We start from the raw sequence: 25,108 nt of genomic DNA, 5'->3' as shown, positions 1-25,108 counted from the left end.
TTTTTTCAGCTTTGAGCTTGTGAGCACATAGGGGATCTGAGGCATTTCCTCCTTTGCTAAGGTCAATATAACAAGACAGCAGTAAACGACACACACCGGGAGTACAAATAAGGTATATTTTGTGAATGTTTTACGACACAAGAAAGGTATTTTGGGGGGAACCAAAGATCTACCCTGGGAGTCAAACCCAGACCTTCTCGAGCCACAGATAGCCCAAGCTGGGTCTGTGCTACTTTACAATGAAGAGAAATGTATTCACCAATCTTGTACTGCTGCCAGATGGCTAGAACGTTATGTTCACTTGTTCTTGCGTAGACGCGGGGTGGTTTTTTTTTCCCCTTCTTGTAGGAAAGATATTTGTCACTTAGCAGCAACTCAGCACAGATAAAGATGGTGTTTTTTTCATTAAATTGGTCTGCACGCATGGTCACTGTATGGTACACACACCCACACCTCCCGTACATTCCGTACACACACCCGCACACACCCATACCTCCCATACAGTTCGTACACACACCTACACCTGCCGTACATTCCCTACACGCACCCGCACACACCTACACCTGCCGTACATTCCCTACACACACCTACACCTCCCGTACACACACCTACACCTCCTATACATTCCGTACACACACCTACACCTCCCGTACACACACCTACACACACCTACACCTCCTACACCTCCCGTACACACACCTCCACCTCCCGTACACATATCTACACCTCCCGTACACACACCTACACCTCCCGTACACACACCTACACCTCCTATACATTCCGTACACACACCTACACCTGCCGTACACACACCTACACACACCTACACCTCCTACACCTCCCGTACACACACCTCCACCTCCCGTACACATATCTACACCTCCCGTACACACACCTACACCTCCTATACATTCCGTACACACACCTACACCTGCCGTACACATACCTAAACCTCCCGTACATTCCGTACAAACACCCGCACACCCACACCTCCCATACAGTTCGTACACACACCTACACCTGCCGTACATTCCCTACACGCACCCGCACACACCTACACCTGCCGTACATTCCCTACACACGCCTACACCTCCCGTACACACACCTACACCTCCCGTACACACACCTACACCTCCTATACATTCCGTACACACACCTACACCTGCCGTACACACACCTACACACACCTACACCTCCTACACCTCCCGTACACACACCTCCACCTCCCGTACACATATCTACACCTCCTATACATTCCGTACACACACCTACACCTGCCGTACACATACCTAAACCTCCCGTACATTCCGTACAAACACCCGCACACCCACACCTCCCATACAGTTCGTACACACACCTACACCTGCCGTACATTCCCTACACACGCCTACACCTCCCGTACACACACCTACACCTCCCGTACACACACCTACACCTCCTATACATTCCGTACACACACACACACCTCCCGTACACACACCTACACACACCTACACCTTCTACACCTCCCGTACACACACCTACACCTCCCGTACACATACCTACACCTCCCGTACATTCCGTACAAACACCCGCACACACCTACACCTGCCGTAGATTCCGTACACCTCCCCATCTCCCGTACATTCCGTACACACACCCACACCTCCCGTTCATTCCATGCACACACCTACACCTGCCGTACATTCCGTACACCCCCCCACCTCCCGTACATTCCGTACACACACCCGCACACACCCGCACCTCCTTTACATTCCGTACACACATCCGCACATACCCACACCTCCCGTACATTCCGTGCACATACCTGCACACATGGCACACCGACAAATCTGCGCATGACAATTGCGGCCCGACAATTGCACATACGGAGAAGTGCTCGCCCCGTCAATTACGCCCCGTGACTGAATCTGCCATAAGTGGATATCTGGAAGGCGCCTCGAGGCCCTCCCAAGGGATGGGGCCTGAGGAGTCTGAGCAAATCGGGGCCTTCCAGATATCCAGTTATCTAAAGGGTTCCCATAATCGTATGCAAACCTTATCCTAACACTACACTTCCCCCCTCCGAATCCGCGGTTTCAGCATCCGCAGATTTGGTTATTCGCGATTTTAAGACAAAAATACCATTTTAATTTTTGGGGCTATTTTAAGCCCTGTAAGCCCCCCCTTAAGCCTTACCTGGTGGTCTAGCGGGTTTTCGGGGCAGGAGCGATCTTCCCACGCTCCTGCCCCGTGCAGATCGCTCATAGGAAATGGCTGCCTTGAGCTCCCATCGTATTACCATATACTAATCTTTATACATGAGGTGACAATCTGATTCACTGATGCTCTGAAGCGTCAGCTGTCGTCTTTTACAGATGGTAGGTTATAGAATTGATTGCTTCAGAATGAATGCTGTTCGAACATTCCTTGCGCGTGAGGTGCTTTTGGAAGAGAGCGAGGACCTTCCACACGGGGAGACTGCACACCGGTTGGCAGAGGGACTTATTGGGATCGGCACGGGCTAAAAAGAAATAGAAACTTAGGGGGTTTTGTACGTCCAGACGTGCAAAGGAAAAGTCATTTAATTCCGTTGTTTTAAATCCATGAATGTAAATGAAACATTTTTTTTTTAAACAGGATTAGAATAACATTTGTCTTGTGGTGCATTAACGTGAGCCTAATACCGTCAGTTTTTTGGGGGGTTTCTTCATCTCGGATGATGTGTAAACAGCTCAGGCTCATTTTTCAGACCGTGATATCTGCTGATGTTTTTACTTGCTTTGTGCGTTTGTTTTGTGAGCACTTTTAGACCTAGCCAAGGTGTAGCGTGACGTTTCTGTTCGATGAAGTCACTGCTGCCGCTTAAGCAAATTCTCGAGGGCTTTTGAGAAGCAACCAAACTGTTCCTAATCTCAGGTGAGGTTAATCGAGAAATCCAGCTCACCAGGGACATGTTGAACCTTTTAAACAGCTCAAGCCACAAGTCTGGACTCGCCCCGCTGGTGACCTGGAAGTTGTCTGCTACTAATTCTGTTCAAGTGCAGCTGTATCTGCCTGTATTTAAGTAGACTCGAAAGAGTGGAAGCAAGAGTCCAGTCCAGTTCAAGTTCGCCTGTCTCTGTTTCAAATCCATTTTAGGCTCAGCCCCCTTATACTTGGTTCCCCATTTTATCTTAGATTGTCCATCTAGACCAGGGGGGTCTCAAAGTCCCTCCTTGAGGGCTGCAATCCAGTCGGGTTTTCAGGATTTCCTCAATGAATATGCATGAGATCTATGCATATTCATTGGGGAAATCCTGAAAATCCAACTGGATTGCGGCCCTCAAGGAGGGACTTTGAAATCCCTGATCTAGACCCACATGCAGAACTCACCTGTTTAGCCATCCAACTCTAAAGGCCTGCCGTTACAAAAGATACCTGAATAGAACACTTGCCATCCAAGCAGGGCAACTAAATGACTGACTGGACATTATTATCTTGCGCTCCTCATCCTACCTAAACTTCAGAAAATTATTAAAAACTAACCTATTTAACCGATTTGTAACCTAAGTCCTCTATGCCCGACCCTGTTTCCCAAGTCCTCTAAACTAGAGGTCTGCACGGGAACGGGGATCGCGGGAATCCCGCGGGTCCCGCGGGAATCCCCCTTAACCCACGGGACTCTCACGGGGACCCCCCTCTGGCCCACGGGACTCCCACGGGGATGTATGGCTTTGGAAGCAGGGTTCGTCCATATAATATAATGGACACGCCAGCCTTAGTAAAAGAGGGGGTTTATAAGTTAATTACCTGAACAGAAAACAAAATAAGGGTTCCACCAAAGAGATTCCACAAGGAAAACAGCAGCGCAAACACAAAAGAAACTGTGGAATTGATGATCCTGCCAGAAGTAATTGCTGCTTTTTATGGAGACGGGCGGGGATGGAGGTAATTCTTTGCGGGGATGGGTGGGGACGTAGAGGATCCTGACGGAGATGGGTGGGGATGGAGAGGATCCTGACGGGGACGGGCGGGGATGGGTGGGATTTCTGTCCCCGCGCAACTCTCTACTCTAAACCCTCCCCCTATTTCCCTGTCACCTTTACATATGGCCCCTGTACACTGTACCTGTATCCTGCTTACCTATATAAATTGTATCTTTATTCGCTGTTTGTACCTAGATTCGCTGATTGTCCAGCCCTTCTTTGTTGTAAACCGCCTCGAACTATTACAGCTTTGGCGGTATATAAGAAATAAATAATAATTATTATTATTCATTGATTTGTAACGCCTTACATTTTTTTTTCCTTTTTTTCCTCCTCCCTTTTATGCTGCGTTGTCTCTCAGCACTGGAAAGTTCTGTTTGATCAGGTATGTAAAAAGCAAATTTGTATACAATAATTAACATTTATTTAAAGCTATATTTCTGCAAAGATTAATTATTGAAATACTTGTGCTGCTTTTAATATACTACTGCTTATCACTTTTATATAGCGTTGAAAGGCGCTGTACATTTTGTCATTTATAGATGGTCCCTGCTCGGAAGAGCTTACAATCTAATTTGGACAGACAGACATGACATACAGGGTTGGGGATGCTATACATTTTGACATTTAATAGACGGTCTCTGCTCGGAAGAGCTTACAATCTACTATCAGACAGACATGACATATAGGGTCGGGGATGCAGAACCCAAGGTGAGAGGCATTAAGGAGTCAAAAGCACTCTCGAAGAGGCCCATGGCTAACCAATAAACCAGATCAGAAGAGATCCATGTTCCAAAAATGCTGGGATATCCAAAAACAAAAAGATGGAACAAAGTCTCTGGATGCCTCATGAATTGTTTAATGATGAATATTTATTAACTGGAAGTCTCCATTTAATCTTGTTCACGTTGTACCGGATCTTGATTTATACCTTGGAAGTTTGTTGGCTTTCGGATTTTAACTATGCGTCATAATCTGGCAGTCGCCTGCTCAAAATGTCATACTTGCAATCCCTCTTCCCAGTTCCCCTGCCTTGAATAAACTTCCAGTAAATGTGGCCCGGGCCTTTTCACCTTCTGTGCTGATCCATTCCTCTTTGCCAAATGACATTTGTCAGCTCAGTCTTCCGAGAGAACAGTTGTAATTTGGAGATTTGTTCGTTTTCAACTGGCCTCTCTGTAAATTTTGTTAACAAATAGTAAATTGACAAAGGAAAACAGGACCATGTCACACCCCGAGAGAGTAAGATCATTTACCATATTTTTCAGACCCTAAGATGCACCCATCTGTAGAGGAGGAAAAACCAAGAAGAAAAAAATTTGGTTCAGAATTTTTTTCTTCTTGGATTTTCCTCCTCCACACATAGGTGCTTCTGGCGGTCTGGTGCTGGGAAGCCTGCAGCCGCCCACAGCCCCCCTCCCCCCGGGTACCTTTTTTTAGTGGCGGTGGTCCAGCGCGGTCTCCTGTAACTGACTGCAGCCAATCACAGAGTGGCACGACCAGGCAGGAAGTGTGCGTCACTCTCTTCTAAGACAAAGGCAGCCGTCCAGGAGACCGCGCTGGACCACCACCACTAAAAAAGGTACCGGGGGGAGGGGGCACGCAGTGTATTTGGTCCATAAGACGCACCCCCCTTTTGGGTGGAAAAAGTGCGTCTTATGGTCCAAAAAAATACGGTATTCTAAACAAGGTGAGATCTCATGAGCCTGATGTAAATTTATACTGATGCAACACCCCTGACGTAGCAACAGTGAAGAAAGAACACAGATACCATATGGGAGGGGGAGGGGTAGAGGGCAGACAGTGGATGGAAGAGGCAGACGCTGGATGGAAGAGAGTGAAAAGACGATGAAAGCAGAAACCAGAGACGACAAAAGGTAGAAAAAAATAATTTTATTTCTATCTTGTGATTAGAATATATCAGATTTAAAATATGTATCCTGCTAGAGCTGATGTTAGACATAACTGGGGAGTGCAAAGCCCAGGCAGTGCGTCTTTAGCTTCCAGCTGGCTTAAGTGACTTGCCCGAGGTCACAAGGAGCAATGCAGGATTCGAACCCACAACCTCAGGGTGCTGAGGCTGTAGCTCTAACCACTGCGCCGCATACTCCCTTTGCTGGTTATTGGTCAAAAATCACCATATGTCCTATAAGCAGTGAGCGGCTGCTCTTGGACTGTTGGGCATTCAGATTGATTTTAGAGATCTGGATATAGCAGAGATTGAGGCTTTTTATGCACTAGATCAGTGTTCTTCAACCTTTTTACACCTATGGACTGGCGGAAATAAAATAATTATTTTGTGGACCGGCAAACTAATAAGACTGAAATTTTTAAAAACCCCATTGCCACTCCGACCCCGCGAGCTCAGTCCCATTAACCATCAGATCCCATCCGCACAAGCCTCAAATAGTTATGATTTTATATTGAACATATTTTATTAAAGTATAAAAAGAAACAATATTCTGTACAATTGTCATTTTATAAATATAAATAATACAGGGCAAGGATCAACAAAACCCCTGTCTCCCCTCCCCTTCACATATATCCCCTCTACGATCAAGAAAACTGAATAAGCCAAATTATTACAGAATGCTACACAAATATCATGCTAACAGAATACCGCAGTCACACATGGCAGGAATGGTGTTAGGGGGAGTGCAACTAGGGCAACTGCCTCCTGGTCAGAGAGAGCCCTAAGCCAGCTGGAAGCTAAAGACGCACTGCCTGGGCTTTGCACTCCCCAGTTATGTCTAACATCAGCTCTAGCAGGATACATATTTTAAATCTGATATATTCTAATCACAAGATAGAAATAAAATTATTTTTTTCTACCTTTTGTCGTCTCTGGTTTCTGCTTTCATCGTCTTTTCACTCTCTTCCATCCAGCGTCTGCCTCTTCCATCCACTGTCTGCTCTCTACCCCTCCCCCTCCCATATGGTATCTGCGTTCTTTCTATGCCCCTCTCTCCTACACCAGATCTAGCATCTTTGTCCCTCTTTCCTTATTTTTCATCTGACCCCCCTTCCCAGCATCAATCTCTCTGTACCTTGTCATTCCTCTGTCTCTCCCCTTTCCCTCATCTGATCTCTCCATTCCATCCTGACTCCTTCCCCTCCTCTAATCTCTCTGCCAGCTGTTTCCTTCCAATGTTCCTCCTCCCCTGTCCAGCAGTACCTTCTCCCTTTCTTTCTCCCCTTATCCAACAGTAATTCTCGTCCCTTCCCTTCTCCCCTGTCAGCAGTAGCCCCTTCCCCTCCCTTGTCCAGGAGTACCCCTTCTCCCTTTCCTCCTCCCCTTATCCAACAGTAATTCTCATCCCTTCCCTTCCCCTTTTCCCCTGTCAGCAGTAGCCCTTTCTCCTCCCTTGTCCAGGAGTACCCCTTCTCCCTTCCCTCCTTCCCTTTCCAGCAAATGTTTCCTCTATGTAGGCTAGCGGCAGCTCTGTGTGCTTTTAACTTCGGCACACAGCTGTCCCTAAGCAGTATTTTAGCCGCGGTTTCATGAGGCAGCCTCGGGGCCTTTGGTAGGCTGGCCCGCTTCGATGATGCGATGTGGGCCGGCCTAGCAAAGGTCCCGAGGCTGCCTCATGAAACCGTGCTAAAATACTGCTTAGGGGCAGCTGTGTGCCGAAGTTAAAAGCACACAGAGCTGCCGCTGCTTTTCTGGGGGTATGGAGACATACGCGGCAGGAGTCAGTGGTGGCAGGCAGGAGTGCCGGCATAGCGACGGGGTCCCGAATCCTTCGCAGACTGGCAAGATTTTTTTGCGGACCGCCACCGGTCCGCGGACCGGCGGTTGAAGAACTGTGCACTAGATTGATCAGAAAATAGCTACAGTAGATTGGCCCATAACCTGTGCAAAGACAGCAAAACACTTCATAAAACTTGATCACAGTTGTTCTCTCAGGGTTTCCGCAGCTGGCATTGTGCTTGTTGCAGGTTTCCGGATCTCACTGAGTCTTTGTCAGAGAGAAACCAATCTGAAGTCTGCAGTGTGGCTTTGGAATTAGTGGGTTCACTGACCTGATTGGGAACAGGACAGTCCACCAAATTTCTGACCAACTGACTTTCCCGCCAAAATTCAAATTGGTGGACTGCCCTGTTCTCAATCAAGTCAGTGAACCCACTGTTTCCAAAGCCACAATTGCATGGTGGCTGACATGTCGTTTTTTACCTGACGAGATGCAGTGAGACCCGGAAACCTGCAACAAGCACGAAGCCAGCTGCGGAAACCCTGAGAGAGCATCTAACCCAGCTCCACGGGGAAAACATCTTTAAACCTACCAGAGCCTTTTTCCATTCTATGGACTTTTACAACAAAATTCAAATTTCTGACCTACTGACTTTCCCGCCAAAATTCAAATTGGTGGACAGCCCTGTTCCCAATCAGGTCAGTGAACCCACTATGTCTAGAGTCAAAGGGCAAGATTCACTAAGCAAACCGACCGGTTTGCGAGCCCTTAGCGATCAAATTTCCCTCCTGCAGTATTCACTAACCTGTGTAGCGATCCGCTTCCAGTGCGCGCATGCAAATGAGGGGAACTGCATGCAAAGTAGGCAGAGACGCGATTCACTAAAGTTTGTTTTTTTTTTTCAATCCCACTGGCCTCGCAAAAAGCAACTGCTCAGGACCAGTTGCTGAAGCCCTTTGCGTCTGCCCTGCCTTCTGCCGCCCTGCTTTCTAACCTGTCAGCCCCATCTCCTGCAGCCCAGAACAAGCCTGCCTGCCTGCCCCGACTCTCCAGCTCTCTGCCGCCTTTCCCTGCAGTGCAAGCCCGTAGTTTTAAAGCGGGGCTGCACGCTGCAGTGCAGTGCCAGCTTTAAACCCGTAGGCTCGCACTGAAGGGAAGGAGGGAAGAGGCTGCCGCCACCGCAAAAGTTAAATTTTTTTTTTTTTAAAGTCGCAGCTAGGACGGGTCTGCACATGCACGATTTGTGCAGGCAGATAAGGGCGTTCCTCCAATCACCCCCCATCTGCATATTTTAGGTTAGTGAATTTGTTGCACCTGCCTGAATCGGAAACGGATTGTTCCGATTCGGGCAGGTTAGTGAATCTAGCCCAAACTGCAGACTTCAGAGCATACCCTGAAGAAAGTCACAGCATGGTGGCTGACACGTCGGTTTTTACTTGATCGCATACATGGTAAAGTTGTCTGTTGACCCCCATGTGGGCCAGGGGTCTAGTGCTATAGTCAGATTCACAAGAAAGTCAACCTCAGAGTACACTTACATGTTTGTTGTTAGCTCAGACACTGGTATACCATGCCAGTAAGGCGGCATTTTTCACTCTGCGGTCATACATGTGGACAGTGACATAGTAAGGGGGGTGTGCGGACTGCTCCGGGTACCATCTTGGTAGGGGTATCAACAACTCTCCTCCTCTCTGCCCCCCACTATTTTCCACCCTTCCCCTGCCACGCATGTGGCATTCCGTCTCCCCATACCTCTACCTTGTCACTGTTGCAAGCAGTGGCTCCAACCTGCTGCTTGCGCCAGCCTTGGCTGTTCCTCTGACATCACTTCCTGGTTGCAGGACCAGGAAGTGATGTCGGAGGGAGAGCTGAGGCCGGTGCCGGTGCTATTTAACTTATTTATAAATGATCTGGAAATTGGAATGACGAATGAGGTGATTAAATTTGCAGATGACACTAAACTGTTCAAAGTTGTTAAAACGCATGTGGATTGTGAAAAATTGCAGGCGGACCTTAGGAAATTGGAAGACTGGGCGTCCATATGGCAGATGAAATTTAATGTGGACAAATGCAAAGTGATGCACATTGGGAAGAATAAACTGAATCACAGTTACTGGATGCTAGGGTCCACCCTGGGGGTTAGCGCCCAAGAAAAGGATATGGGTATCATCGTAGACAATACGATGAAACATTCCGGCCAATGTGCGGTGGCAGCCAAAAAAGCAAATAGGATGCTGGGAATTATTGAAAAAGGGATGGTTAACAAGACTAAGAATGTTATAATGCCTCTGTATCGCTCCATGGTGCGACCTCACCTGGAGTGTTGCATTCAATTCTGGTCTCCTTATCTCAAGAAAGATATAGTGGTGCTAGAAAAGGTTCAGAAAAGAGCGACCAAGATGGTAAAGGGGATGGAACTCCTCTCGTATGAGGGAAGACTAAAACGGTTAGGGCTGTTCAGCTTGGAAAAGAGACGGCTGAGGGGAGATAGGATTGAAGACTACAAAAACCTGAGTGGAGTAGAACGGGTACAAGTGGATTGATTTTTCACTCCGTCAAAAATTGCAAAGACAATGGGACACTCGATGAAGTTTCAGGGAAATACTTTTAAAACCAATAGGAGGAAATATTTTTTTCATTCAGAGAATAGTTAAGCTCTAGAACGCATTGCCAGAGGTTGTGATCAGAGTGGATAGCGTAGCTGGTTATAAGAAAAGTTTGGACAATTTCTTGGAGGAAAAGTCCCTAGTCTGTTATTGAGAAAGACATGGGGTACGTCACTGCTTTCCCTGGGATCAGTAGCATGGAATGTTGCTACTCTCTGGGTTCTAGAATCTTGTTACTCGCTGGGATTCTAGAATCTTGTTACTCTCTGGGATTCCGGAATCTTGCTATTCTTTGAGATTCTGTATGGAATGTTGCTACTCTTTGGGATTCTAGAATCTTGTTACTCTGTGGGATTCCGGAATCTTCCTATTCTTTGAGATTCTGTATGGAATGTTGCTACTCTTTGGGATTCTAGAATCTTGTTACTCGCTGGGATTCTAGAATCTTGTTACTCTCTGGGATTCCGGAATCTTCCTATTCTTTGAGATTCTGTATGGAATGTTGCTACTCCTTGGGTTTTGGCCAGGTACTAGTGACCTGGATTGGCCACCGTGAGAACGGGCTACTGGGCTTGATGGACCATTGGTCTGACCCAGTAAGGCTATTCTTATGCTCTTATGTTAAAGAGGTATGGGGGAAGGGAAGGGGGTGTGTGGTGGTGGTGGTGGTGGGGCGAGGAAGGAGGGGGGTGCCTCAACCCTTTGCGCCTCCCAACCCCGCTATGCCACTGCTTGTAGGTAAATTTATAGGGCAGGGGAGAGCAACCTTTGTACACAGAGGGCCATACGAATATCAGTATTATCTCTGGCAGGCTGCAATTCAATATAATGTCCAAACCATATGGATAAAACTCCATAGACCTGTGATCAATTTTTACTTATTTATGTAACAAAAATGGTTGAAACACACTGCTAGAGTGCTAGAATTTATGAAATTCAGTATTTAAAATTGCCAAAACGCTGGCTAATGATATTTTCTGTGCATATTTCCCAAGGTCTTTTGGGCTGTATAAAATTCAATGGCAGGTCACGAGCCACAGGTTGTCCAACCTCGGTATTGAGAAAAAAAAATGAGTTTGAACAGGATTGTCATTTAATGATATTTAAAACAAACGCTAAATTGGTTTTGACATTAAATTGATAATGATAAATCCCATATATATATATATTTTTTTCAAATTACAAGCCTTTTAACATGTGGCAGCATCTGTCTGTGATTTATTTTTTTAATGTACACTAAATATACCCTATCCTGACATCCCAGCCTGAACCTCCACAGAGGGCTATGCGATGGGGATGGCAGTAAGGCCACAGAGCTGGGTTTATTGCAGAGGTCACTTTGAGAGCACCTGGCCCCACCGCAGCCTTTAAGATAGATGACGTTGACAGCTGGGACACCGTGTGACCATGTGTCATCTGCAGAGCTGTGGGGGCCCCTCCGTCCATGGAACACACGATTAATGAGTCGAGCGAGAGTTCGTTGTGAATGACAAAGGCGCAGGGACTCGAGTAGGGCTCGCAGACCTTTCTTCTCTGGCAAACGCCGTCACTTTACATTTTTCAAGTGGTCTTGGAACACACCGAGGGTCTGTCTGCTAGTACAATGCCCTTTTTTAATCCCTTGCACCCCACCTCTGACCTTTGCCACAGAATGTTAACCCTTTCAAGTTGTTCATTTAGGTTTTAAGTTGAAAAATTTGCACTAATTGTCTTGTGTGTGTATGTATTGGCAATAAAACCTATTTTTTTGTCACTTTTTGGGAGGATACACACCTCCTTTTATGTAAGGGTGCATTTTTCTGCCTTGCGGGTCTACATTGCAAGATTGGTGCTAGTTTTGTGTATTTAATTAATTTTTTAGCCCGTTCTCCCCACTAAGGTCAGAATGGGTTACAAGTTAACATACATGATAGTGTAGTTACTTACCTGTAACTTAGGTTCTCCATGGACAGCAGGATATGTTAACGGGTTACAATTTGCCTTAATTACAGTACAAGTCTTGTCAAAACAAGTTTTTATCCTAACGTGACCACATGCCGATGATGCAGTCCAATATACTGTACTGCGCGGGCAACAAGTGACGTTGGACGGCATTCGTGCGTGCGCTGGTGTGACGTGATGATGTTGTTCGCATGCACGCGACGTCACCGCGTTGCGTCCAAGCGAATGCCGTCCCAATGTCGCCCGTTACCAGAAGCTTTTCAAAACCTGCACAAAGTGTCGGGTTTTGAAAAGCTGTCCGGATCCCCGGACATTGTCCTCAAAAGGGGGACATGTCCGTGGAAATCTGGGGGGTCTGGTAACCCTAGGTGAAGAGAGATGTTTTTACACTTCTCCCTCCGTGTTCATAGTAACATAGTAACATAGTAGATGACGGCAGATAAAGACCCGAATGGTCCATCCAGTCTGCCCAACCTGATTCAATTTACATTTTTTTTTTTTTCTTCTTAGCTATTTCTGGGCGAGAATCCAAAGCTTTACCCGGTACTGTGCTTGGGTTCCAACTGCCGAAATCTCTGTTAAGACTTACTCCAGCCCATCTACACCCTCCCAGCCATTGAAGCCCTCCCCTGCCCATCCTCCACCAAACGGCCATACACAGACACAGACCGTGCAAGTCTGCCCAGTAACTGGCCTAGTTCAATATTTAATATTATTTTCTGATTCTAAATCTTCTGTGTTCATCCCACGCTTCTTTGAACTCAGTCACAGTTTTACTCTCCACCACCTCTCTCGGGAGCGCATTCCAGGCATCCACAACCCTCTCCGTAAAGTAGAATTTCCTAACATTGCCCCTGAATCTACCACCCCTCAACCTCAAATTATGTCCTCTGGTTTTACCATTTTCCTTTCTCTGGAAAAGATTTTGTTCTACGTTAATACCCTTTAAGTATTTGAACGTCTGAATCATATCTCCCCTGTCTCTCCTTTCCTCTAGGGTATACATATTCAGGGCTTCCAGTCTCTCCTCATACGTCTTCTGGCGCAAGCCTCCTATCATTTTCGTCGCCCTCCTCTGGACCGCCTCAAGTCTTCTTACGTCTTTCGCCAGATACGGTCTCCAAAACTGAACACAATACTCCAAGTGGGGCCTCACCAATGACCTGTACAGGGGCATCAACACCTTCTTCCTTCTACTGACTACGCCTCTCTTTATACAGCCCAGAATCCTTCTGGCAGTTCACGGTGTTAGGGGATTAACAGACCCGTGAATACAGAAAAACCGTGAATAGCTTTTTCATATGTTTGCTGTTTTCTATTAAAAACCATCGTGAATATGGTGAAACTTCGAATAACATGGTGGAAGACCTGGCCTGTTCCTGAAGGAGAGGCAAAACACGGTGAAGAAAGTGCTGGGAATCGGCGATTTTCTTTGTAAACGCTTGGAATCAGCGATTTTTCTATGCAAGCTGATGTCATTTGAGGAGAGGAGCCAGCAAACTAAAAGCCGTGAATAATCAAAACCGTGAATGCTGAAACCGCGAATACGGAGGGAGAAGTGTATATGTTTGTTCTGGTGCTCTTCAATTGTTCCTGCTAATAACGATGAAGTGAATACACTTCTCCCTCCATATTCGCTGTGATAGGGGATTAACAGAACCGCAAATACAGAAAAACCGCGAATAACTTTTTCATATGTTATTCGCTGTTTTCTATTAAAAACCACTGTGAATATGGTGAAACCGCGAATAACCTGGTGGGAGACCTGGCCTGTTCCTGAAGGAGAGGCAAAACACGGTGAAGAAAGTGCCGGGAATCGGCGATTTTCTCTGTAATCAGTGATTTTTCTATGCAAGCTGATGTAATTTGAAGGGAGGAACCAGCAAGCTGAAAACCGCAAATAATCTAAACCGCGAATACGGAGGGAGATGTGTATTGCTTTCCTAAAGTTCAGGAGTCTTTCAAGGGATCAGATCTGGGGGAGGGGGGGGGCAATTGATTTGTAGTGGTTTGGTATGAAATGGAAGGGGGGGGGCGTCATTTGGAGGTTTGCAGTTGAAGGGCACGACCATCAGGCTTTTTGAGGCGTATTTCATCCTGGGAGCGGAGAGATCTGTTCGGCACATATGGAGGAAGCTTGGCCGTCGTGTGGCCAGGCACCATGTTGTACAATGTTTTGAACGCTAGCATCAGGCTCTTGAAGAGACAATGTTTGGCCGTGGGTAGCCAGTAAGCTGATGCTAGAGCCTGGGAGACAGGGCCGCAGGCATGGAGATTTTTAGAAGACCAATTGCTGCGTTTTGTACACGCTGGCGACGTATGTTCTTCGCTGTGAGTCCGATGAATAGCGTGTTGCAGTAGACAGGAAAATTTTAACAGGCTTAGTTCACAAAGAAGCAATTACACCTTAATGGAGTGGATGTGAGTCAAAATAATATATTTTTCTAAAACTTGTTAGGCCTACATAAAGCCTGTATTTTAAGATAGTTTAGGGTAGGAGTGCCCAAAAGGTCGATCACGATCAACTAGTAGATCGCGAAGGCAATGTGAGTCGATCGCGGAGCCTATCCTGGGTTCCGTGATAGACTCATTTTGCCTTCCGTTCTACCTGCTTCCTAACCCTGTAAAGAGGATGCTGAAGTGCCGGGCCGACCAACGTTCCTCACTTGACGTCAAATCTGACGTCGGAGAGGAAGTTCCGGGCCAGCCAATCGCTGCCTGGCTGGCCTGGAACTTCCTCTCCGACGTTAGAATTGACGTCGGGTGGGGAAGTTTGGTCGGCCCGGTGCTTCAGTGTCCTCTTTACAGTGGCGGCCTGTTCCCCAATGGTGGTGGCAGCCTGCTCCCTGATGGCGGTGGCTTTTGGGAGGGCAGGGAGACAGAAAGAAAGACAGACAGAAAGGGCATGGAAAGAGAAAGACAGACATACAGAAATACAGGGGGGGGGGGGCAGGGAGACAGAAAGAAAGACAGAGAGAAAGAAAGAAAGGGGAGGAGGGCAGGGAGAGAGGAAGAAAAAGTTGGGGAGGGAAAGAGGTCTGGAGGAGATGAAGCATACAGGAGGCTGAAAGAAGGGAAGAAATATTGGATGCACAGTCAGAAGAAGAAAGTGCAACCAGAGACTCATGAAATCACCAGACAACAAAGGTAGGAAAAATGATTTTGTTTTCAATTTAGTGATCAAAATGTGTCCGTTTTGAGAATTTTTATCTGCTGTCTATATTTTGCACTATGGCCCCCTTTTACTAAATCGCAATAGCGTTTTTTAGCGAAGGGACCCTATGAGCATTGAGAGCAGCGCAGCTCCTTGCACTAAAAACTGCTATTGCGGTTTAGTAAAAAGGGAGGGGGTATATTTGTCTATTTTTGTATAGTTGTTACTGAGGTGATATTGCATAAAGTCATCTGCCTTGACCTCTTTGAAAACCTGCGGAATATAAATGATAATTAACATTTTCTCAGTATACAGTGTGCTTTGTGGGTTTTTTTTTTAATTTTATTGTTGGTAGATCATTTTGACTTGGTCATTTTAAAAGTAGCTCACAAGCCCAAAAAGTGTGGGCACCCCTGGTTTAGGGGCATATTTACTAGAGTTACTATGTGGTTCCAGGAAAAAGAGGACAGATTGAGATATCTGGGGTTTATTTCCATTGCTTTCAATAGAAGTAAAACCTGGCTGTCTCAATCCATCCTCCTTCTGCTGGAGCTGGTAACCCTAACATTTACTAAACATTAATGCATTCCAGTGTCCATAAATGTAACATGTACAGAGTGGCGGCCTGTCCTAACATTTAGTAAACCTTAGCCTTAGGCTTTATGACTAACAAAAAGGTCTTGGTTACTTCCTTTCTTTAGTTACCTGCTCACATTGCCCCCTAATGGTGGAACCCATAAGAACTCCCTTAGGTGGATGACTTCTGAAGGGGGTTGGCTGATGAAGCCATGGTGTTGGTGGCCCAGCAGGAGGCACTCTTCCCTCTGAAACCATATTGGACCAATGCTCCAGTACTTTGTTAGATTTTTCATTATCTGCACTGTGCTGGGAATGAAAATCTTTCAGCAAAGACATTAGGACCCTGATTCATTTACTCTATGAATGTGGAAAGAGTCATGGGGGCCCCCCCCCACCCCTCCCTTTTTATGTAGAAGCAGGAATGTTGTTCCTGGTACCATTTTTGTGATCAGACATTCTAAAATTCATTCTACTTGGGAAGTCATCGCCTTCTGCATTCTTGTTTTTGTGAAAGTTTAATTTTTCTTCCAAGTAAAAATACAACTGAGATTTTAGCTTGAAGCTGGCTTTTGCAATGCATTTATAAGTGAAACTGCCACGGTGGGCGGATGTCGGGGAGCCATCTGAAAGTAGAGTTTGTATTGTTTGTGGACTCTTAAGGGCCTCGACCATCTCCATGGCAACAGTACCAGCTGGCTTGCTGGCCAAAAGCCATTCTGAGGTTCCCCATCTAACACTGTCACTTATGCCTGTCATCACCCAGAGGCCTTTGGAGAGATTTGGACAGGGTACATGTTTCCCACTGGTATGATGTCCCCATGTCTCATTAGCTTCCCCTCATCCTCTACAAACCATATGTAACACTTCAGTTGCTTGGCTGGATCATTTCTCCTCTCTCTGGACTTTTCAAAGAGTATTTTATGCTTCTCAGTCACGTTCCCTCCTGAGGCCTCAATGGAGGAGATGATCCAGGCTCCATGCCGGTGTTACTAATGGCTGATGCTGTGTTCTTCCATAAAATTTAGAATGTGGTTCATATATTTTACTGATCACTAATTCTGAGGATAAGTACTGGCAATAACCATAAGAAAATAAGAGCTGCTATACTGGGACAGACCACAAGTCCATCAAGTCCAGTATCCTGTTTCCAACAGTCACCATCCTAGGTCACAAATACCTGGCAATATCCCAAAGAGTAAAGCACATTTTGTACTGCATATCCATCTTAATAATGACTTATGGACTTCTCTTTTGGGAAGTTAGCCAAACCTTTTTTTAAAACCCCGCTAAGCTAATTGCTTTCACCATATTTTCCAGCAATGAATTCCAGAGTTTAATTACATGCTGAGTGAAGAAATATTTTCTCCTGTTTATTTTAAATCTACTTAATTAGCTTCAATAAATGCCCCCTAGTCTTGGTATTTTTGGAATGAGTAAACAAACTATTCGCAACTGCCTGCTCCATTCTACTCAGTATTTTATATATTTCAATTATATCTCCCCTGAGCCGTAGTTTAGTTTGGCCAAACAGCTGGCTAAAGCAAAGCGCATCAGTCTCTCTAATGCTCTTTGATAAATCCAGTGCTCCTCTCTCAGGGTTTCTGTGCCACACGTCTTGGTAAGTGGGTTTTTTTTCTCTTAATGCTCTTAATTTCTCTCTCATGCTCTTAATGTTTCAATTTAACTTTTAAATTATTTCCCAATTTTTGCTATATGAAACATACCTAGGTTGTAGTGCAGTGCAATGTATTCTTCATTTATGCTAAACTAGTATTTTAGCCCGTTATATTAACGGGTGCTAGAATTTATCCCAGGACAAGCAGGCATGATATTCTCACATGTGGGTGACGTCATCTACGGAGCCCCGGCGCGGACAGCTTTTCAAGCAAACTTGCTAGAAGTTTCAAGTTTGCACACTGCACCACGCATGTGCGTGCCTTCTGCCCACTAGAGGGCGCATCCCACCTCGTGGTCCTCAGTTCAAATTTTTCCGCGGAGCAAGAAAGCCCTGTGGATCTGAGCTCCAGTGTTTTTGCCTTCTAGCTGCCGCGTTTAGTTTGTTTATTGATCGGATTAATCGCGGTGCTGCTTTATTTTTCGTCCGTCTTACAAAAAAAAAAAAAAAAAAAAATAATAATTGTTTTTCGTTGGGCTCCGGGGGCTCCCGGAAGCCTGAGCCGGGGAACGTCGGTCGTTCCCGGCCTTCTTCTTTTTCTCGTCGATGTCCCGTCCTGTTACGGGATTCAAGAAATGCAGCCGGTGTGAGAGACTACTCTCCATCACCGACCCTCACCGGTGGTGCATTGTCTGTCTTGGGCCCGAACATCCAACAGCCTCGTGTGATCGCTGTGCTACCTTCCAGAACAGGGCCCTCCGTCGCCGTAAGGCCAGAATGGCGGAATTGTTCGCCGTCGACGCGCCGCCCAAGGCCTCGACGTCGGCCCCGGCTTCGGCCCCGGCCTTGACCTCGGCCTCGGCGTCCTCGGGGGCCTCGGCGTCGCCTCGGCCCTCATCTTCGAAGCCGTCGTCATCGAAGCCAGCTTCGGGTAAGTCCTCTGTTCCATCCCCTTCAGCAAAGAAGCCATCCTCGAGTCAGGCCAAAGCGGGTGGGTCGACCCCGGCCCCGCATCGGACCTCGACTCCGCACACCCCGAGGGAATACTCGAGACCGAGGTCGCCCTCCAGGGAGTGTGCCCCGGACTCGGAACTCCCCACCTTCGTGGGGATTCCGGCCTTCCAGGATCTCCTTCGAGCCTTGATCTCATCGGAGCTGTCGGGAGCCCTGGAAGTGCTGCAGCGTGCTGCGGGCCCGGCGACGTCGACCTCGGCCGGGGCGCCCTCGGCCTCGGAGGCCCCGGTCTCGGCTCCCTCGACCTCGGGAGCCCCGGCCTCGGCGACCTCGGTCTCGGGTATTGCGGCCCCGTCCACCTCGGTCTCGGCCCCGCCCCGGACCTCGACCTCGGGGGAGCCTCCTGAGCGCAGTGTCCGCCCAAAAGAAAAGTTCCGCAGAGTGCGCCGACTTTCCTCCTCGGCTTCGGGATCTTCCCCGGACGCCTCGCCCTCGAGGCGACCTCGGACGAGGCGCCGATCGAGGAAGCCTAAGCGACCCCGGGGCTCGCCTCGGCGCGATCGTTCCTCGTCGTTCGGGGGCGAGGCGCTGCAGGTGTCGGAGTTGCGCCTCGATAACCCGAGGCTCCTCCGCTCACCTCGGGGAAAGTCTTCCCGCGCCGCCTCGCCGAGGAAACGGGAGAGGACCCCACGGACCCCGGGATCCTCCCCCAGGGACTCCCCTAGGAGGATGATTTCACCCTCCCCCTCGAGGGCCGTGGAGAGAGGATCCTGGGATTCAGGATCGGTTAGGAATCCTCAGTATTCCCATGAGGCCTCCCCCCGCTCCTCGGTGGGACGGTCGAGAACCCCGTCCCCCCAGGCTAGGCCGTCCTCCTTCTCATCTTTTGTCCAGGACATGGCCCAAGCCCTGGGGATTGACCTGATGGTAGGTTCCAAATATTCCAAGGAATTTCTAGAGGAACAGGACCTTCCCACTCCCCCTAGAGAGGTACCTAGACTCCCTCTCAACAGTGTCCTCCTGCAGACCTGGCTGAAGAACTTGTCGAGCCCTCTTACAGGCACGTCTGTCCCGTCAAAAATGGAATCAAAGTATAGGACGATTCCCCCGAAAGGGTTTGATAAGGCGCAGCTCTCCCACCAGTCCCTCCTGGTGGAATCTGCCCTTAAAAAATCACAGCCCTCACGGGTTTCTGCGGCGGTTCCACCCGGCAGGGAGGGGCGGACCCTGGACAAGTTTGGCCGTCGCCTCTATTCAAACACTCTGATGGCCACCAGAGTTCTAAATTACTCCTTCACCTTTTCCTCCTACTTGCGTGGGATGGTGAAGGACCTTCCTCAATATCGGAACTCGTTACCGGACTCCAAAAGAGCAGGATTCGATAAGTTTATGTCCAACCTGTCTCAATTGCGGTTGTACCTTTTCCATTCAGTGTACGACACCTTTGAGCTGGTTTCGAGGGTGTCGGCCCTCGCAGTGGCCATGCGCCGCTTGGCCTGGCTTCGCACCCTCGACATGGACCCAAACCTGCAGGAACGTCTTGCAGACCTGCCCTGTGTGGGGTCCGAGTTATTTGACGAGTCTTTGGAGGCGGCGACCAAACGGTTGTCGGAACAGGAACGCTCTTTAGCATCCCTGGTCCGCCCCAAACCTAGGCCCCCGCCACAGAAACCTTTCCGGCCTCCGCCGCGCCGGTACCCCCAGAAGTCGACCCCGTCCTTCTCAAGACCGCCTCCGAGACGTTCGTCTCAACGAGGCAGAGGGGGACAAACCCAAGCCCCGGCGCAGGGCCCTTCTAAGCCCGCGCCTTCCTTTTGACGGGCTGAGCGGACGGGGCGGGTTCCCCTCCGCACCTTCACCAGAACCCCTTCCTATCGGGGGGCGTCTTCGGTCCTTCCGGAAGGCATGGACCGCGATTACCTCAGACGCTTGGGTGCTCCGGATCGTCTCCGAAGGCTACTCGCTCAATTTTGTGTCCTCACCACCGGACAGTCCCCCAAGTTTAGCCTGGTGCAACCGGTCGCAACTACCGACCCTTCTGACCGAAGCCAAAGCTCTCCTGAAGCTTCGGGCGGTCGAGCCGGTCCCCAAGGACCAGTGGGGGACGGGATTTTACTCCCGTTACTTTTTGGTCCCAAAAAAGACCGGGGACATGCGCCCCATACTCGACCTCAGGAAGCTCAACAAATGCCTGGCCAGGGAGAAATTTCGAATGCTATCTCTCCCGGTCTTGTATCCTCTCTTGGAGGAAGGGGACTGGATGTGCTCCCTCGACTTGAAGGAAGCATATACCCATGTCCCGGTGCACCCCACCTGCCGAAAATTCTTACGATTCCAGGTGGGAGACCTACACCTCCAGTACAGAGTCCTGCCCTTCGGCCTGGCCGCGTCCCCACGAGTATTCACGAAGTGCATGGTAGTAGTGGCGGCAGCCCTGAGGTCTCGCGGGCTCCACGTGTTCCCTTACCTGGACGACTGGCTCATCAAAGCCCCGACCAGGGAGGATTCCAAAGTCTCAGTTGAGGCCGGCTCAGTCTCTTCAATTCATAGGTGCGGTGCTGGACACGGTGCGCCTGCGCTCCTACCTTCCGACCCAACGGTTGGAAGTCTTGGTACGGATGAGCCGCCAGGTCTCTCAACTACCAAGGGTGTCGGCCAAGCGCATGATGATGCTGCTCGGCCATATGGCCTCGACGGTACACGTCACGCCATTTGCGAGGCTGCATCTGAGGATCCCTCAGTATACACTCGCATCACAATGGCGCCAGGAGTGCGATCCGGAGTCGCGCCTCATTTCGGTGACTCCGCTTTTGCGGAAATCGCTAAGTTGGTGGACAGACTCTTCAAATCTGTCCACGGGACTAATGTTTCGCACTCCCCCATTTCGCAAGGTTCTGACCACGGACTCCTCGGACTACGCGTGGGGAGCCCACCTCGACGGTCTTCGCACACAGGGCCTGTGGTCGGCGGAGGACCGTCGCTGTCACATCAACGTGCTAGAGCTTCGGGCCATCTTCCTAGCACTTCGAGCCTTCGTTCACGTAGTACAGGACCAGGTGGTCCTCGTCCGCACGGACAACCAAGTAGCAATGTACTATGTGAACAAACAGGGGGGAACGGGGTCGTGGCCCCTCTGCTCCGAGGCCCTTCGCCTCTGGGAGTGGGCGGCCTCCCGGAACATCTTCCTCCGGGCGGTCTACATCCAGGGGGAACTGAATTGTCTGGCGGACAAACTCAGTCGACTCCTGCAACCCCACGAGTGGACTCTACACTCAGCAGTTCTGCACGAGGTCTTCGCTCGCTGGGGAACGCCACAGGTAGATCTGTTCGCCTCTCCGGAGGCACACAAACTACCACTATATTGTTCTCGGATGTACTCGCGGGATCGTCTGGAGGCGGATGCCTTCCTTCTCGATTGGGACGGGAAGTTCCTCTATGCATTCCCTCCTTTCCCTCTGATCATGCGAACGTTGGTACACCTAAGATCGTCCACGGCCACGATGATTCTCATAGCTCCTCGGTGGCCGCGTCAGAACTGGTTCTCCCTACTGCTCCAACTCAGCGCCAGGGAACCCCTTCTTCTGCCTGTCGGTCCTTCTCTGCTATCTCAGAATCAAGGATCCATGTTACATCCCAATCTGCAGTCATTGCACCTGACAGCTTGGTTTCTTGTTCCCTGACCCCTCCGGACCTGTCTCAATCAGTGAGGGAAGTGCTGGAAGCCTCCCGCAAGATCTCGACGAGGCTTTGCTATTCGCAGAAATGGACCAGGTTTTCCACCTGGTGCTCTTCTTTCCTCCTGGACCCGGTATCGGCCCCGGTACCCTCGGTTCTGGACTACTTATTCCATTTGTCGCGCTCTGGCCTGAAAACCACTTCGGTGCGTGTCCATCTTAGTGCGATTTCCGCCTTCCACCAACACCTGGATGGACGCCCTCTGTCTCTCCATCCCTTGGTGACACGCTTCATGAAAGGATTACTCAGGGTTTGTCCCCCGCTCAAACCTCCCCCAGTCGTATGGAATTTGAACGTGGTTTTAGCTCAACTGATGAAACCACCCTTTGAGCCACTCAACAAGTCCCTCTTGAAATTTCTGACTTGGAAGGTGGTGTTTCTGATTGCCCTCACCTCCGCTAGGCGGATTGGGGAACTACAAGCCTTGGTTGCGGACCCACCCTTCACCGTATTCCATCATGACAAGGTGGTCCTCCGCACCCATCCTAAGTTTGTCCCGAAGGTTGTTTCTGATTTCCACCTCAATCAGTCCATTGTCCTTCCTGTGTTCTTCCCTAAGCCCCACTCCCATCCTGGCGAGACGGCGCTTCACACGCTTGACTGTAAGAGGGCGTTGGCATTTTACCTTCAACGCACCAAGTCCCATCGGAAGGTCCCGCAATTATTCTTGTCCTTCGATCCCAATCGATTAGGGCACCCAGTTTCCAAGCGCACTCTGTCTAACTGGTTGGCGGCGTGCATCTCCCTTTGCTATACTCAGGCTGGCCTCCCTCCCCCGGGTCGAGTCACGGGGCACAAGGTCCGAGCAATGGCAGCTTCGATAGCCTTCCTCCGTTCCACCCCGATGGAAGACATATGTAAGGCTGCCACTTGGTCTTCGGTTCATACATTCACCTCTCACTACTGTCTGGACACTCTGTCCAGGAGTGACGGCCGGTTTGGCCAGTCAGTTTTACAAAATCTGTTTTCTTAAAATTGCCATCCTCCCACCTGCCCTTTTTGGTTTGGCTTGGAGGTCACCCACATGTGAGAATATCATGCCTGCTTGTCCTGGGATAAAGCACAGTTACTTACCGTAACAGGTGTTATCCAGGGACAGCAGGCATATATTCTCACAACCCGCCCACCTCCCCGGGGATGGCTTCTAAGCTAGTTATGGAACTGAGGACCACGAGGTGGGATGCGCCCTCTAGTGGGCAGAAGGCACGCACATGCGTGGTGCAGTGTGCAAACTTGAAACTTCTAGCAAGTTTGCTTGAAAAGCTGTCCGCGCCGGGGCTCCGTAGATGACGTCACCCACATGTGAGAATATATGCCTGCTGTCCCTGGATAACACCTGTTACGGTAAGTAACTGTGCTATATGTCTGTCTGGCTTTATTTCCGTCTCTCTCTCTGTCCTGCTGTCTTTCTTTCTGTATTCTTCATTTATGCTAAACTAGTATTTTAGCCCGTTATATTAACGGGTGCTAGAATATATGTCTGTCTGTCTTTATTTCCGTCTCTCTCTCTCTGTCCTGCTGTCTTTCTTTCTGTCTATCTCTCTCCCTGGCCCCCTTCGTCTGTCTGTCTTTCTGTGTCTCTCCCTGTCCCTGTGTCTTTCTTCTTTTCTTTCTGTCTCCCTTCCTCCCGCTGGTGGTAGAATATATGTCTTTCTTTCTTTCTGTCTTTCTTCCTCCCGCTGTCTTTCTTTCTGTCTCTCCCTCCCTGGCCCCCTTTGTCTGTCTGTCTTTCTGTCTCTCTCCCTGCCCCTGTGTCTTTCTTCCTATCTCCTTCCCTACTTCCCTGTCCAGCAGCCGCAGCATTCCCTCTCCCTCCATTTACCGCGAGAGGAGCCTGCACGGACCTAACAGCCTGAGCCCCCAGGAGCGTAACTTCCCGGCGGCTCCTCTCACGATCACCGCCTTCTCCGACGCAGGAACAGCTTGTGAGAGGAGCCGCTGCAGCGTCTTTGAAGTTAAAAAAGAAACTTTGTCCCGGCTCCGTGCTCGGCCGCCGAGGCCTGCAGCCACCGAAAGCCACTGCGGCCTACAGCTGCCGCGGCCTGCAGCGGCCGACAGCCGCAGCGGCCGACATCCGCCTTGAAGAGAGAGAGATTCGCACGCATGCGCACTCCTACCTGCGGTGCCCTACAGCGCACGGAAAATGGAACACGCGGTGGGAGTGCACGTGTGCGGCTTAGGCTTTTATTATATTAGATACCAGGAAGACTCTCCATCCATATTCCAAGTGAATCCATTCAGAAGCTAGTTTCAGGTATGGATGGGGTTACCAGACATCCGGATCTTCCTGGACATGTCCTCCTTTTGAGGACATGTCTGGGGGGTCCGGATGGCTTTTCAAAACCCAGCACTTTTGTCCGGGTTTTGAAAAGCTGTGTCGGGCAGGGAGGAAGTCCGCGCATGTGCACTCGTGTGTGCCGTCATCACATAGCGTTCATGCATGCGTGGACTTCCTCCCTGCCTGATAAGAGCAGGTGCGGGGGGGGCGGGGGTGCTGGCTTGGGGGCGGGACTAGGGCAGGGATGGGCGGAACTAGGTGGCCCTGGAGGCGGGGCTAGAGGGGTCTGGATTTTCCTAAAAAAGAGGGAAAAGTTAAGTTTCCAGTAAATGAAGGGGATTACAACCCCCCAAGCCCCCCACAATGCCGGCGCAATCTCTATTAAGTAAAGTGTGTGGGGGGGTCCCCCACCAACACCCCCTGTCGGTGCCCCTTAAAATACTGTTTTTCTTCAGCGCGCTTCCGCCTTGCGCTCAGTTGTCTGCGCTGGATTGTCGGCGCGCCTTTGTCGTCATGCGCTTTTGTCTATGAACCGTAAAATGGTGCGGTAGCTGTGTTGGTCCACTTTTAAAGGTACCATATTAAAAATTGTAATGGCAACCGCCTC

The 25,108-nt window shown here is 49.3% G+C and overlaps 1 protein-coding gene across 2 annotated transcripts in view; it reads left to right on the top strand.

Moving 5' to 3' along the window:
- RHBDL3 (rhomboid like 3) overlaps positions 1 to 25,108 on the top strand; it is a 219,647-nt gene that overhangs the window by 13,636 nt on the left and 180,903 nt on the right. The window contains exon 2 of one of the 2 annotated variants that reach the window (XM_033961284.1): positions 4,309 to 4,332. The exons of the other annotated variant lie outside the window; for it this stretch is intronic. Within the exon in view, the coding sequence (XP_033817175.1) occupies positions 4,309 to 4,332 (24 nt within the window). The remainder of the gene's footprint in view (positions 1 to 4,308; positions 4,333 to 25,108) is intronic. 2 annotated transcript variants of the gene reach the window in all.

The sequence above is a fragment of the Geotrypetes seraphini genome, chromosome 10 (genome assembly GCF_902459505.1).
Source record: "Geotrypetes seraphini chromosome 10, aGeoSer1.1, whole genome shotgun sequence".
In the NCBI taxonomy this organism is placed as follows: Eukaryota; Metazoa; Chordata; class Amphibia; order Gymnophiona; family Dermophiidae; genus Geotrypetes; species Geotrypetes seraphini.
This window is presented reverse-complemented; position numbering and strand designations above follow the sequence as displayed.